General features: G+C 32.6%; 1 protein-coding gene across 3 annotated transcripts in view; it reads right to left on the bottom strand.

Annotated features, from left to right (window-relative positions):
• LOC142328404 (HEAT repeat-containing protein 5B) overlaps window positions 1-15,041 on the bottom strand; it is a 291,250-nt gene that overhangs the window by 32,551 nt on the left and 243,658 nt on the right. For all 3 annotated transcript variants that reach the window (XM_075372109.1, XM_075372107.1, XM_075372108.1), the window contains one exon: window positions 1,690-1,852. In XM_075372109.1, coding sequence (XP_075228224.1) covers window positions 1,690-1,852 — 163 coding nt within the window. The remainder of the gene's footprint in view (window positions 1-1,689; window positions 1,853-15,041) is intronic.

Raw genomic sequence — 15,041 nt, 5'->3', positions numbered from 1 at the left:
TCAATATTTCCTATACAAATGTAACTACAGATCTTCATTAAATGCATTATTAGAGTAAAATTGAAACCCAATAAATGTATACACATTTTTAATATATTAACTAGCTCATCAGGGCTCTCTTTGCTTGTACTTCCCATCCTGCCATCACAGAAGAGATCCAGGGGGCATCTCTGCTGTGTTCATTATCCTTATGGTTGCGAGAATAATACTGGGAAATAACAATTAAAGCTTGAAAAGCTCTTTCCTTCCTTTCCCTCATTCTTGTCATAGAAGCTCTGATATGCTCCTGCTGCAGACAAAGTTATAGCTAGAATTGGTGCATTTAGTGCTCTTGGTCAGCAGCTAGTCGATAATCACGCATTTCAGCTGTTTCAGAGGAACGATAAATACTCTATTTCTGAAAGACTTTGAATAATAAGAAAGGTTACTATAACTTTTGACAATACAATACTGATACCCAAAATAAACACAATCAAAACTCATAAAACTTCACTAAATGTGCTAATTTAAGCTAATTACAATAATAATAATAATAGATTAATAAAATATTCATTAAGGAAAAAAGATTAATAATTTTAGGATTAATTTTTTTCTTAAATGAATATCTTTAATATCTTAACCCCCATTAGGAGTATTGTGATAATTCTAAATGCAGATAATGACTAAGTCTCTAAGATATAAATCTGCAAAGTTTTATTAAAATATATTCTGTAGTTTTTGTATGATGCACGCACAGGGATACTCTAGTTATGTTTTACTATATGTATAGATTATAATTTATTATTAATTTAGTAAAATAAATTCTTTTTTTACATACCTTCCTCCGCACCAATTAATACCAAAAGCGTAAACAGAATTCAGCACAATCCACCAAAGTATAGAATCAATATGAGCTCTTACCTTATCTTATTATTATATTTCTTTTCCTTTTTTATAAATCAAAAGCACTTTTGAGGTATTTACTCATCATCAGTTAATTAAAATTTAAATCTTATTAAATCTAATATTTAACGTAATATTGTTCCATACATGACATCATAATATATGTAGTCAAATAATTAAATCTTTAATTTTAAAAACATTAAAATTTTGTTTGTAGATGTTTGTGGCCAGCCACTAAATACAGCACAGTCTATATTCAGACAGTGCTGTCTGAATGCATGTTTTTACGTTTTTAATGCCATCAAATTTCAATTTTAATCAACCGGTAAGGAAATTCCTCGAAAGTGCTTCTGATTTTTAAAAAAAGAAAAATAATAAGATAAGGTAAAATAAGGTATTGGTGGATTGTGCTGAATTTTGTTTATGCTTTTGGCATAATTTATTATAGAGATTATTAGAAAATTTCACTCAAGTTAGGAACGTAGATTGTTTCTCACACTCATATAGCTATTAAAATTGTTATACATTTGAACGCAAAGCGATTTATATTTCACTCAACAGACACAAACAACATCCTCAGTTGTACTGAAACAGTAAGAAGTTTTAGCGGTGGTTGAGAAAGTACTGATGTGGCAATATAAATACAGGTAACATTTGCTGTAATCATATTAGTTTAATAAAAAATGAATTATTCAATCGCTGTTATGACCTGTATATGTGACAAAAGTAATACAATTTTAACAAATTATAGAAAACTAATCTGACAATAGTATGCGCAATTAAAAAGAAATACAACTGCACACTAACCTGTGAAGAACATTGCACAACTCAATTCCTAGACTTTTGTCAACCAGTAACATTTGCCGAGGCTCTGAATCATCTAATAAAGTGTATAATGCACGTAAACATGTCAGTACACTGTCTAATGGTTCAGACGTACGTGGATTACATAATGCTTCTAAGCATATACCTGAAACATTCCAATTTACAAAAAAAAGGTAAAATTTTTAAAAAATTTCACAAAATTAAAATTAATACAAAAAAAGGGCAATTTCAAACTGAAATTTCTGGTTTTCAAAATTAAAAAAAAACTGCTGAAAAGTTTTATAACACTTCAATTAAAATGCATATATGACAATGTAGAACAGCATAGAAGTACGCGATGTAATCAGTCTAAAGTAATTTAATATATACCCAATCAATATTGTAGATTATTTTATTGAAATTTATATTTTTAAGATTCATTTTATTCTTCGATACAGTTAAATTATAATATAAACCACCTAGTACAGAATATTGAAATAATCATATCTCACCTTAATTTTACCATGAAAGTACTTTTGTGGAATCCCACATCTTCAGTCATGATCAAAATATTTAATTAAACTGCAGTGCTGATATCTGTTGCAGTTTTTATAAGAATATCTCCCTCAAACACTGTCTGATGGTTTACCAAGTAGAAATTTTGATTGCATTTATATAATATTTTTCTAATTTATTCAATTTTATGTCATCTTTATTAATTTCTAATATTTCTAAATCTGTGTTAATATCAGAAATAAGATTTTGTTTTTTTTTTGTCTGCCTTATTAGATAAACTAATTTATTATTTTTGTAATTTCTATAATGTTCAATAAAATAGTTTTAAAGGATCTATTTGTTTTTCTTACATAAATACCATCACAATATATTTAAACCAGCATACAAACCTAATGACTACAAAATATATAATCTGTGTGCAATTTATAAAAAAAATGTAATGAATGTGATGGAATTTATATAGGTACAATTTTCAACTTCACAAGAGCCTCAGCAGTTGCAAATAATGTGTGTGGCTGAGCATTATTGTGTTCAGAATTATCACCTCTGTGGATTGTTAAACACAACACATACTCCTAAACTGTGTTTTAGCAGATATACATGCTAAAACTCCTACGGTGTTTTAGAAGCAACAAGTGGAAGGAAGTTTTTCTACCTCCTTTTGATACTTATCAGTCAACTTCGGCAAGGTTATCCTTGATATTCACTTTATCGGATTCTGATGCACAAAATGTGATTGCCCACCTACTCAAATAACTTTGATCAACAATTTTATTAGACGATGAATGTCATTAGTGTTCACTTTTTCTGGGGTTAAAAATTCAATCACTACATATTGTTGGGTGTGAATCAAACAGTTTTGAAATGATAGCAGTAAGGGAATGAAATTACAAGATGGCAGCACTTATTGCTTACTGATATTTTGCTCTTCTGTTGTGTCACATCTCAGCCTCCCCTCTTGCTATTCAGCAGAAAGGGTTAGTAAATTTTATAGTAACTTGGTTTCGTGCTGAGCCAATTATGTGTAAATACACATAATTAATTAATTATTTATTTAGTTACATATGAAACTAAATTTTTTTTACGAAAAGATTATAAATATAAATTACTCTATTACCTTTTTGTTAGCTGTTAATGAATTAAATAATGCAATGCTTTAAAGTTTATAGTAGTACTTGCAATTAATTTCTTATTTTTATAAACATTCGAAATAACTTTTTTTTTTATTATTAAATTGTTTCAGGAAGTTTATGTTATATTAATCGCAATTTATAATCGCATTTCATTGTTTTTGAAAGAATAAGCACTCCTAATATGATTAAATAAATGTATTTAAACAAGATAAAACATCTCATTTCGATAATAATGTGCATGAACTGAAAATTTTCTGTCAGAATTTTGTCTTATGTGGGATTATTACTCCCCACATACAAATTATTTCAATGATATACCTATGTCTGATGTTGCTTAGAAACAACCAACTAATTTTAATGTAATCTTGATACATCTTTTTTAAAGCAAATAATATATTAAATTTAAACAACTTCTTGTGCAGATTGGGACCAAACAGCAAACGGCTACAGTATAGGCCAGATACAACAGCATACAATATTATAAAATTGTCTTGATTAATTTATACATTGTTACATGAATATTAGCAATATATAGTTCTTTTATTTGTGTTTTTTTTCTGATTGCAGAAATTATAATTAACTTTTTTGAAATTCTATTAAAACAATGTACTAAAAACAAGGATTTTCTGGATTAGATATGAATGTGGTCCAGATTCTAATCAAAATTTCATCTTGGAATAGAGATACTATTTTATTTATTTCAAAATATTTTTCATAACATCAATAATAATGTTATATTTTGAATTTGAAGTGATTAATTTGATTTTAAGTGTTTAATTTCTTAAAAAGTTGCGTATGATTACTGTGTTCCTTAAGTTGGTTAAAGTAAAGTATGTAATGTCTGCAACATGTCTCTATTTACATTTTTTTTTAAGTGTAAAAACACGAGTAGTAGTATTGTTTTTTGCACTTCATAACCCAAATAGTGAAAGTATAGTTAAGTAGTACAAAATTACATTTAAGCAGTGCATGAATGTTAATTTAAAAATCTAAAAGTTAAAAAATTTTACACCATATTTCCTTCAACGGCTATGTTGAAAAGGTTTTTGAATTCATTCTTAGAAACCTCTTTCTGCCAGTACATCATTTACGCTAAATCAGACTGCATATTATGACTAAACAGTCATAAATAGTTTAAAACAAACTTATCACAGAGGTATAAAAGAAAACAACAGCATCCTTATGTACCAGATAGGAGTATGTATTTCCCCAACAGGGAGTCTCATTCTTTAAGACTTTGGGGGTTGGCGTCTCCATAGCCCTAGTCTCTGCAGCTTTTCTTTATGCTACACTCAGAGCTGTAGAACACTTTAACACTATAAACTACACCAAGAACTCTACACAAATTGTAACGTATAACCTTAATACATTTACACAACATCCTACACTAATTCTTCTTACACTTACAATTGGTGGTGTAGCAACACCTTGAAAAACGTAACCATAACCCAAGTTGGAAACTATTGTGCTGATGATTGGATTGGCTCTACATAGTGAGTCTCAAAACGATATCTTCTGGACAACTCGGTGAACCCAGTTGTACTTAGTACTAGCTCCAGTGTGGGTCCACTCTGCTGGAGTGGTCCGTTATATCACCGATACTCATGGGAACTATACGTCTATTCTATTAAATTCTTCTTTGGGGGTTGTTGGTCCATATAATTTTTAAAGGTAGTAATTTTAATTGTAATTATTATTTTTGTAGTCTATTATTTAAGAAGTTTCTCAATATTTTAAAGGGCCATAACTAAAAATTTGAGAGATGAAGATAAACTGATTTTATTTTAAGATTCATCATAAAAATACATTCAAACAAAAAAATGTAATTTAAACACAAAACAATAGTATAAAAAAAAATTAAAACAAAATGGAAACTCAAAGGAGAAATTTAAAAACGAAATCAAAACAAATTAAAATATTAAAATAGACAAAACATAAACTTAAACTAAACGTTAAAACTAAAAACATAAAACTACCAAAAAAGGAAAAAAACTACAGTATTAAAAAATATGTAAAATCTGGATGCTACATCCAGAAGAAATAAAAACATCTGGTCTAAAACTTCTTTATTATTGCCCAGGATTTGACGAAAATTCCTGGGCAATTTAAATTTACGACGCAAGGCTGTATATTGTATGCATTCCACAAGAACGTAGCACACAGTCAAGTGGGAGTTGCATTGCATGCATTACTGGTGTGTTTATGCTGTTGACATCAGATAACCGTGTATAGCTCTGGTATGTCCTACCCGGAATCGGCAGAGGACCACTTCCTCTTGGCGAATTTTCCTGTGGGAAGAATCCCACGTCAACAGAGTATCTTTGATATAGTGAAGTTTGTTGTCAACTGTGGTAATCCAGTCGTCTTGCTACCTCGTGTGAAATGCGTGTTTGACATAGTTAATAAAGTCGGATGTAGTAACATGGGTAGTGAAGGATGGTTGACTAAATGTGTTTTTAGCAGTGGAATCTGCACATTCATTAGCCAGAATCCCCATATGGCTAGGAATCCAGCAGAACCTAACTTGTATTGTGATGGTTCAACTCGGTGATGCATTGTAGATTTCAGTAATGACAGGATGTCTGGAATAAAAATTTTCTAATGCTTGCAGAGCACTACATGAGTCGCTACAAATGAGGATATGACGATACTTAGGGTTAGCGATATTTAAAGCCTTATGAATAGCATACAGTTAAGCAGTAAAGACACTTGTAAGACCAGGTAGACCAAACATGTAAGGTCGAAAATTAAAAATAAATGTGCATCCAATGGTATCGTGCTGCTTCGACCCATCTGTGTATACTACTGCATCTGGGTTCATCTTGGAAAGAATATGGTGAAACATTTGCTGAAAGTAAACTGGTGAAGTTGATTCTTTATTATATATAGTGAGGTCAAAAACAAAATTAATAAGGTTGATTCTCCTCGGAGGATACAAACATGGATAAATTGGAAAAATGGAAGGTGCGTTAACATTTATAAGGTGTAGGAAATGCTGGGTACAAATAACCATAGGTGCAGTATAACGTGGGTGGTTTTCATATCTTTGAAGATAAGGATTTCCAAGGACTGTGTCAAAAGCCGGGTGATTTGGCTGTCCTGTAAGACGGGCAAAATAGGATGCTAAAACCCGGTCATGTCTATCCTAAAGTGATGGCTCATGCAGTCAACGAGGATGCTAATGACAGGGCTTGATCTAAAGGCACCTCTAGCAAGCCAAAGGAAAGCAAGATGTACAAAATCCAGCATTTTAAGCACGGTATTGCACGCCAAAGAGTCGGTGACGCAACCGCAATCTAAATGAGAACGAACTAAGGAATAGTAAAAATTTAAAGTTCTATAGCAGTAAACTCAGAGTTTGGAAAGGTACAAATTGCAAATATGCAATTTGAAGGGGATAGAGACCTTAACAGTGATGGCAGGAGTAAAGGCAGCTAGTGGTATCCTTGTACCTGACACCATATTCCACATGAAAACGTCAACTTTACCACTCTCTCTTCTATCCATTATACAGTCATATCTCTCACAGAAATAACCTCTGAGTGTTACTGCATCTTGTCGTAGAAGATGCGTTTCTTGGAAGCACATTATTAATGGTACATAAGATTGTGCCAATACCTTAATATCCTCACTGCGAGACTAAAGACCTCTAACATTCCACTGAATAATGTTCATAGGTAAAGGCAGTTATAGATACAGAATTTCAGGAAAATATATAAAAAATTAGTTGTACGTGATCTGGTTTTTCTTTTTTGTAGATTTGATGGTAAGGAACCCCGACGTCCTGTGGTTGGGTGATTCCTCAACCATATCCTCCAGTACACGAGGTGAGGAGAGGAGATTTAGAAGAATGGGAAGTCACAGATGACAGGCCAGACGGGTTGGTTGTGATGGATCCCTTAACACTTAGTACTGGGGGTATCAAAATGTGACTGTTTGTAGAATGCTAGCCATTTTTGCTTATATTTGTAACTTCGTAAATTTAGAACTAAAAATAATATAAAATTGATACTTCCATGACTGAAACCCTCAAATCTTCTAGTTTCAAATGATATATAATATATACTTCTACCATTTATGAATAAAAAAGTATAGCAGATTTTTAAAAGCCTGTTTTTAAGTTAAAAAAATTTTTTTTTACATTCGGTTCACACTTAAACACTATCACTAACACTAATATTTATTAAAATTACATAGGCCTACACCAAAATAGTTTTACTTTTTAAAAAATTTAATTTACAGGAAATTTTTTTTTGAATGAAAAGTTTTAAAACAAGGATCTTTACATAAAGCGATTTTGCATTCACAACAGTGAAATGATGTATCCTTTCTTGTCACTTTCCCATTTTCTTTCTTCCCTTTTTCAGAGCAAACCTTGCACATTCTCTGATACCTTTTTCTTCCTGGTGGCACCGGAATTTTCTCTAGAAAGTGTTTTCACGTTACGTGAAATCGTTGAAATTACATGTTTTCAATTACAAACACGTAATTTCAACGATTGTAACTGCACGATACCAAATCGATTTTATAATAATCGATGTTACCAAAAGCGCACTTCGTGCCTTATTTAGGTACTAAAATGTATACAAAAAGTAGTGGAGTTGAATAAATTCTTTCTTTTGACGGGATATTACACCTAATAACATGTAAATATGAACTCTGTCAAATGACGTGATCCGCATTTCTCGGTAGTTACGTCATTCCGTCAAATGATGGGAACAGCACTCTAAATGTTAACAGGGGGCTTGGTAGATGGCTTACCGCCAGCTGTGATTATTCCTGCCCATACCTGAAGATTCCGCATAACAACAAATCTAATGTTTTTAGGTTGTACATGAGTATTCTTTTCCATTACTAATCCGCATTACTTTCTCCATTACTAATATCCTTTTAAGACAAAGCTGAGCGAGGCCTTTTCACAAGATTGGATTTGGTGGCTTTTCATATGTACCACCAACCACCATAGGGGTTTCTTGTAAGCTTGCAATTTTGGACCCACAAGTACCGGCGAAATGATAGACCAATCCAGTAGAGCGCACGCGTACTGGAGCTAGAGCTAAATACGGCTGGGTTCACCCTGGTGCCCAGAGGACATTGTCCGAGACTCACTATGTAGAGCCATTCACCCATTGGATGATAGTTCCCACCTTGGGTTACAGCTGCGTTTCGTAAGATGTCGCAACACCACCGACTGTAAATGTAAGAAAAATCAGTGTAGGATGTTGTGTAAAGGTATATGTTGTAATTTATGTAGTGCTCTTGGTGTAGTATATGTGTATAGTGTAAAGTGTTCTGCAGCTCAGTGTGTAGTGAGAAGAAGAGCTGCAGAGGCTAGGCCTATGGGGTCGCCAACCCCCAGTCTTAAAGAATAAGACTCCTCATCGGGGGCTTTAGCTGCTAGTGACAGGCTGGTCCATAATACAATAACCTGTTAAGAATCATCATATAAAACAATTGGATTCATGTTTTTTCTGCCGAAAAAGAAATGCATCTACTTTTCACACTTGAGGGAAGAGACTGACCCTCAACTATTTTTACATGGTGAATCAGTTGAAGCATGCACACGGGTTAGATTTTTAGGAATGTGGTTGGACCAAAGACTTACATGGGTAACACGTTTAAAAGAGCTTAAAGTAAAATGTTAGACGTGCTGAGAATTTTGTCTAATATTCATTGGAGAACTAATCGTATATGCATGTTGCGCTTCCCCAAGCTCTGGTCTGTTCCCGCTTGGACTATGGCTATGTGGCATATTCTTCACCTCAGTCCACCGCTTTTAGAATGCTAGATGCAGTTCAAGTCTAGAAGTTACAAGTGAATTTCATTCAAGCCCTGTGGTAAATCTACTGGTGGAAAGGTAGTGAGCCATCTTTTTTGGAATATACAGAGTCAAATGATCTGCATTTACGAAGCTTCTATTAAAATGCAACAAAATCATCCAACATTTGATGCGATGTTCTCTAACCAACATCTGATTTGATACCTGGAACAGCCGAAATCTACTGCTTTGCTAAGCATCAGAGCTTCTCCCCCTTTTTCTCAGCTCTAAATACACAATTACTTCCAGTCCTTACTGTTGCTCTATGTTATTATCTCCCTTGGTGTCCTTCTATTGTTAACTATTGCTTTGGTCTTTGTCAGTATTATAAAAAAAAGTACAACTCTGGTTATGTTAAAAAAAAAAATTTGTAATATTATAAATAGTGTAAATCCTGATGCTATAGTTTATATAGATGGTTCTAGAAATGTTAATTCTATTGGTTGTTCTTTTGTGATTAACAACAGAACATACATACATGTTTGGCCTTTTCAGCATCGCCAGTATTTTTGTTGTGGAGGGGTATACAATAAATAAGGCCTTACATATAATTAGCTCAACATTTTGACATATTCTTGTTTGCTCAGATTCCATGAGTGCCTTATAGGTGTTTAAATGTGTACTCCAGACACCCTATTATCTGTGAGATTCAGTGAGCTATTTCGGAAATGAACCACTGTAATACAACTGTGAGCATCTACTGGATTCCCAGCCAATGAGTGTGCTGATGGTGCAGCAAAGGAGGCTCTTGTTTCCAGCCTCCTTTCACCAATCGCGTTGCTTCAAACGATCTTGTCTGTTTTCTAAAGAGGATGATTCATGACGAGTGGCAAAGTGAATGGAATGCTACCATGAACAATAAACTTCTTCCAATTAAGAACACTGTGTCATCAAACATCTCCTCATGTAGAAATAACCACAAAGAGGAGGTTATTATCCGCCGTTTGCGAATTAACCAATTCGCCCAATTAATATAAATATTAACTTCGCCTAATTCAGAATACTGTATCACCATGGAGCTCCTTGTGTAGAAATAACCATAGAGAGGAGGTTATAATCTGCCATTTGCAAATAGGATGCTAGCCTCACTCATGGATATCTGATGACTCAAACAGATGCATCAGTTTGTGGTCACTGCAACTGCCAATAGTGTGCCACATCCTTGTGGATTGTACCTGTTATATGTGTTACAATTCTTAAGGCTGTTTATATTCAAATATTTAAATTACTGTAATGTGTTTCAACTACTCATGCCATTTGCTGTAAAGCAGATGGCACTTCACAAGAGGCACCACACCTTGAATTTGCCTTTCTCATTACGCGCATGAAATTAATATGGTATATTAATTTCACTGTTTTCTTTAATAAGCATCCAATAGAGACCAAAGTGGATTCAAATATTATGTCTGAAATGAAAACCAGTAAATAGTTGAAAATTTTACTATGCAATAAATGAATTTTTGGCAGCTCATACAGATATTTACTTAAGATATAATATAATCTCTCATACAAAATGGCTTTATACAATTTTGAATAAATCCATAATTAATTTTGGTTTTGTGTAGCTATTTTGTCTTGTGACTGGTTGTGTCTGACTAGTTTGTGAAAAATATCCCTTGTTATTTAGGAATACTTCTATAAATTACTTACGTCCCAATGACAAATTGCTTTCATTGTTTATTTTGTAATTTTTTTTGTACTACACAAGTTCTGTAAATAAGTAATGACTAGTTTTTTTTGGCAGCCAAAGTGGCAACACTGTAAAATTACTAGTAAACATGTTTATATGAACAGCTGATTTATATTAAGTATTAATATTTTTAGTCTATTGTTGCCACATGAGACATAAACAAACTTTTCGTGAAAGGAGCCTTTTTTGGTTACAAAAATGAGTGATACTATTTATGAGTAACATTGTGAAATCAAGTTTTGTGTTAAACTCGGTGAGAATGCTACTGAAACTTTTTCAAAATTGAAAAGGGCGTATGGAGATGTCACTCTCATAAGCCCAAGTTTTTAGGTGGTTTAAAGCAATATCAAATGCCCAGGAATGAATCAGTTGCAGACGACCATGCTCTGGAAGACCGTTAACGTCAAAAGGTAATGTCAATGCTGAGCGACTTTTGGAGTTTTTGTCTTCAGGATAGACTGTAAATCAATAAGTTTACTGAGAAATTCTTGAAAGACTGCGGAAAAGAGTTGCCCAAATGAGACCAGCCACAAAGTCAATTGGATGCTGCATCATGACAATGCATCTTGTCACAATGAACTTTCAATTAATGAGTTTTTGGCAAAAAAAAACACTCTTGTAGTTCTTCAACCACCTTATTCACCAGACTTGATTCCCTGCGACTCTTTCCTGTAACCGACTTTAAAAAAACACCTCAAAGGACACCATTTTGGAACAGTAGGAAACATTAAAAAAATGTAATCCACCATCTGAAGGATATTCCGGTTTCTGAATTCCAACACTGTATGAAGAATGGGAAAACTATTTGAAGCGTTGTGTGGGTTCTCAAGGGAACTAATTCGAGTGTGATAAGAGTCCATGTGTAATTGGATTGTAAATAAAACGTTTTTCTGAACCAGTCTCATTACTTTATTTACAGACCTCATATATATTTTTCGTGTTATGACGCAGTAAAAATAAATTTATTTGATTGATAGTTTAATTATAGTGTTGTTGCTATCCTAATATTGGTTTCTTTTTAGAGTAAATTTCATAAGAGAAAATGATCAAAAATCTGCTAATACCACATCAGGAGACCATGATGAAGCTCCAAATTGTTGAGCAAGTTACTCTGGTACTTTGGTGATTGGTACAGATTGATAAGCTGGCACATGTCGTACAATAAGCAAACTATTTGCTTTAAATTTCCTACAAATCCTATAAATCATAATACACATCCTATAAATGACAAAGGAAATTGATATTGAACAACTTCCTTGTTCAATATTTAGCATTATAAAATCAGTTCACAATAGACAAAACCCTATGAATAAAAAAATTCTAAACATAATTTTTCCTTTATTTTTGTCCAAAAAAAATTTTAAGCCAAAGAAAATAATGTCTATTTCCATACTCACTGTTTACGCCATTGCGTAAAGTTGCGTTTATTCCAATGAATTCAAAGCTAGGGTTGGGTCTTGTTGTTTGTTACAGGCTTGGTAAATTTATTACTCTGTTTCGTATTGGGCTTGTCTTATGTGTATCTGTTTGTTTATCTTTGTTTGGTTTATTGTGTCTGTTCTCGAGTCCTGACGTCAGTCAGACAGACGATAGTGACCGCGTGTTCTTATCTCGCATTATTTATTGCTGCCTTCACACACACCCTTTTTTCTTTCGTTCCCACTCTAACACATGCATACATCTCTTGTCTTTTACACACACTCTCTCCCATCCACTGCCTAGGTTTGGTTTCCCCCTCTTTTCATTCACGCCATTTTTTCGTCAGAGTAGATCAGACATTCACCATGTGCAGTCGACTGTGATTTTTCTCTCTCGTACTTTGTGTTAAATACTTTCATCGTATTCATACTCATAAACGTCGTGGTCATTCTCTCTTGCTCTTCTTGTCAGCTTTTTGTGAATTTTGCAGATTTCTATGTTTCGTCTAGCCTTTTTTTCTTTGATAAGTTAATTTTCAAATTCAGTATATTACGTCTCTGATGAAAGTGTTTCAATTACTACAAACCAGCCAATTCTTTCGACGCCGAATCTTCACCAGCTGCTTATTACAATTTTATGCAGAAAAAATTCTGCATTTTATGGAGAAATTCTACGATGCAGAATTTCTCCAAACCCATTACTACAAATCTGAGACGCCACGTCTTGTTCAACTTCTAAACCACATTTCACCTCTGTATTCTTGATACGCCATTGCAGACTACGCCTAGGATTAACTGTATGTATTCATGTGTACTTTCATTCACGAGCTCATCTTTTACAAATATTTATGTGTGATTAAGGCAAGTTCAATTTATTCATTATTTATTATAATTAAACAGTTATGTTATTAGTAAAATCAGTGAAATACTTAATTTATTGTACATTTTGTATTTGAAATTCAAGATTGTCTTAAACAACCATTTCTTCACTCGTATAGCCATGCAAGGTGGCTTAGATATAGGTTGTGTTATTATTCCTCATGTGTAACAGTTTCTATGTGGTATCAATGCCAACTATTGTTATTATCAAATCTACTTGTAATTTAAACACTACTTCAAAATTACAAAACATATGTGTGACATATTTCATATATTATTACTTGAAATGTTTATTGTAATTAACTCTATCATTTATTCTAATGTAATTTGTTAATCGCCAAGATTAATTCTTATTTATTCATGAACTGAATTCTCATTACACTTCTTATATTAATCTAAAAATTATAACTCCTGAAGTGAAGTCGTAATTGTGGACTTCTCTGTAATTAATATTGTAATTTGTTCTAGTAATATTTATTGTTTTTGTATTCCTTTCTGAAGTTTGAATAATAATGTATTTAGTTATTTAAACTGTTTTTAGCCACGTATTTTTAATGTAATATTTTCAAAATGATTATTTGATATATGTATTTTTATGTATTTGTCATGCATTCTTATTATTCATATGTTGATTTCAGCTGATATTTCTTATATAAATTCTGTATTGAATTAAGTTATGTTTATTTCATAATTTCATTTAATTTTTTTTAAGGTTATGATTTTAGAAAAGGTTATGTTGTTTTTTCTCTAATTAAAGTCCAATTTCTTTTGGCAAATACGAGCTGTGTGTCATTTTATTTTTGTTAACTTTCCCCAACACTCACCAATGATGATGATGTTTTGTCTACAGATCATAAAAAACAATATGGTAGTGTATTTAATCCCTCCTGCGGCTCTATCATTAAAAAATATATTTTACTTAATCAGCTGAGGTATGGGTTTTTGGTATGAAACATATGATTCATGTTTCTTTCTGATTTGCAGGTCCCTCATTTTTTGAAACAATTTGTTTATAAGCAAGACAAATTTTCAGATCACTGTGGAGAATAACATGGGAATTCCCAATGATATTCCAATTTTTGATGATATTTCCTCCAGATTCCTTCCTTTTACACGCTATATATTTTTTCATTTTTCATAGTAAATGGCACCCAATGCACATTACCAATACATTGTTATTACCAACACTAATAAGAATTTTACAGAAACACTTGTGTTCACTAGTGAACTTCTGTTTTTTCACCAGCCTTTTTAAAACAAACTGGAGAATTTGACAGTTATATGCAGTTTATTATGAACAATTTGAATTTTTTTTACAACACCGAAGTGTTGTTATCAGCACTCAGTCACAATATCCATAAAGTAAATAATTAAAAATGAAATTCAATTAAAGACTAAAACGCAGCATAAATTGAAAATGCCTGTGACATCTGCCAAAAAAAAAATAAAACCTAAAGCGAGATATTACATTAATAACCTAAATTTAAAAAATAATAAATTTACCATTTGCCATGAGTCAAATGGGATAAATCACTCAAACATACTATAGAAAACTTAAATATTTGAGTATAAACAAATGGCCCTTAGAAAATGTAAAACATCTGATAACATCGTCTCATTGTTTCCTAAGATATTTCTGTTGTTCGTCCCAAATTTAAATTTTTGATGCAAAGTCCATAACAGACACAGTCTACAAGTATGTGGTGTATCATTTGGCAGTTGCAGAGAACATGAGAGTGCATTAGTCTGAGTCATTAGATAACCATGAGTGAGCCTAGTATGCTGTATTTTCAAACGGCAAATAGTAACCTCCACATGATGGTCATTCCTACATGAAGAGTTTCAGGATGACACGGTGTTCTTAATTGGACAAAGTTTATTATTGATGGCAGCATTCCAAC

This window comes from Lycorma delicatula, chromosome 7, assembly GCF_047948215.1.
Source record: "Lycorma delicatula isolate Av1 chromosome 7, ASM4794821v1, whole genome shotgun sequence".
Lineage (NCBI taxonomy): Eukaryota > Metazoa > Arthropoda > Insecta > Hemiptera > Fulgoridae > Lycorma > Lycorma delicatula.
Note: the sequence above shows the minus strand (reverse complement) of the source record. Positions and strands in the feature narration are given on the sequence as shown.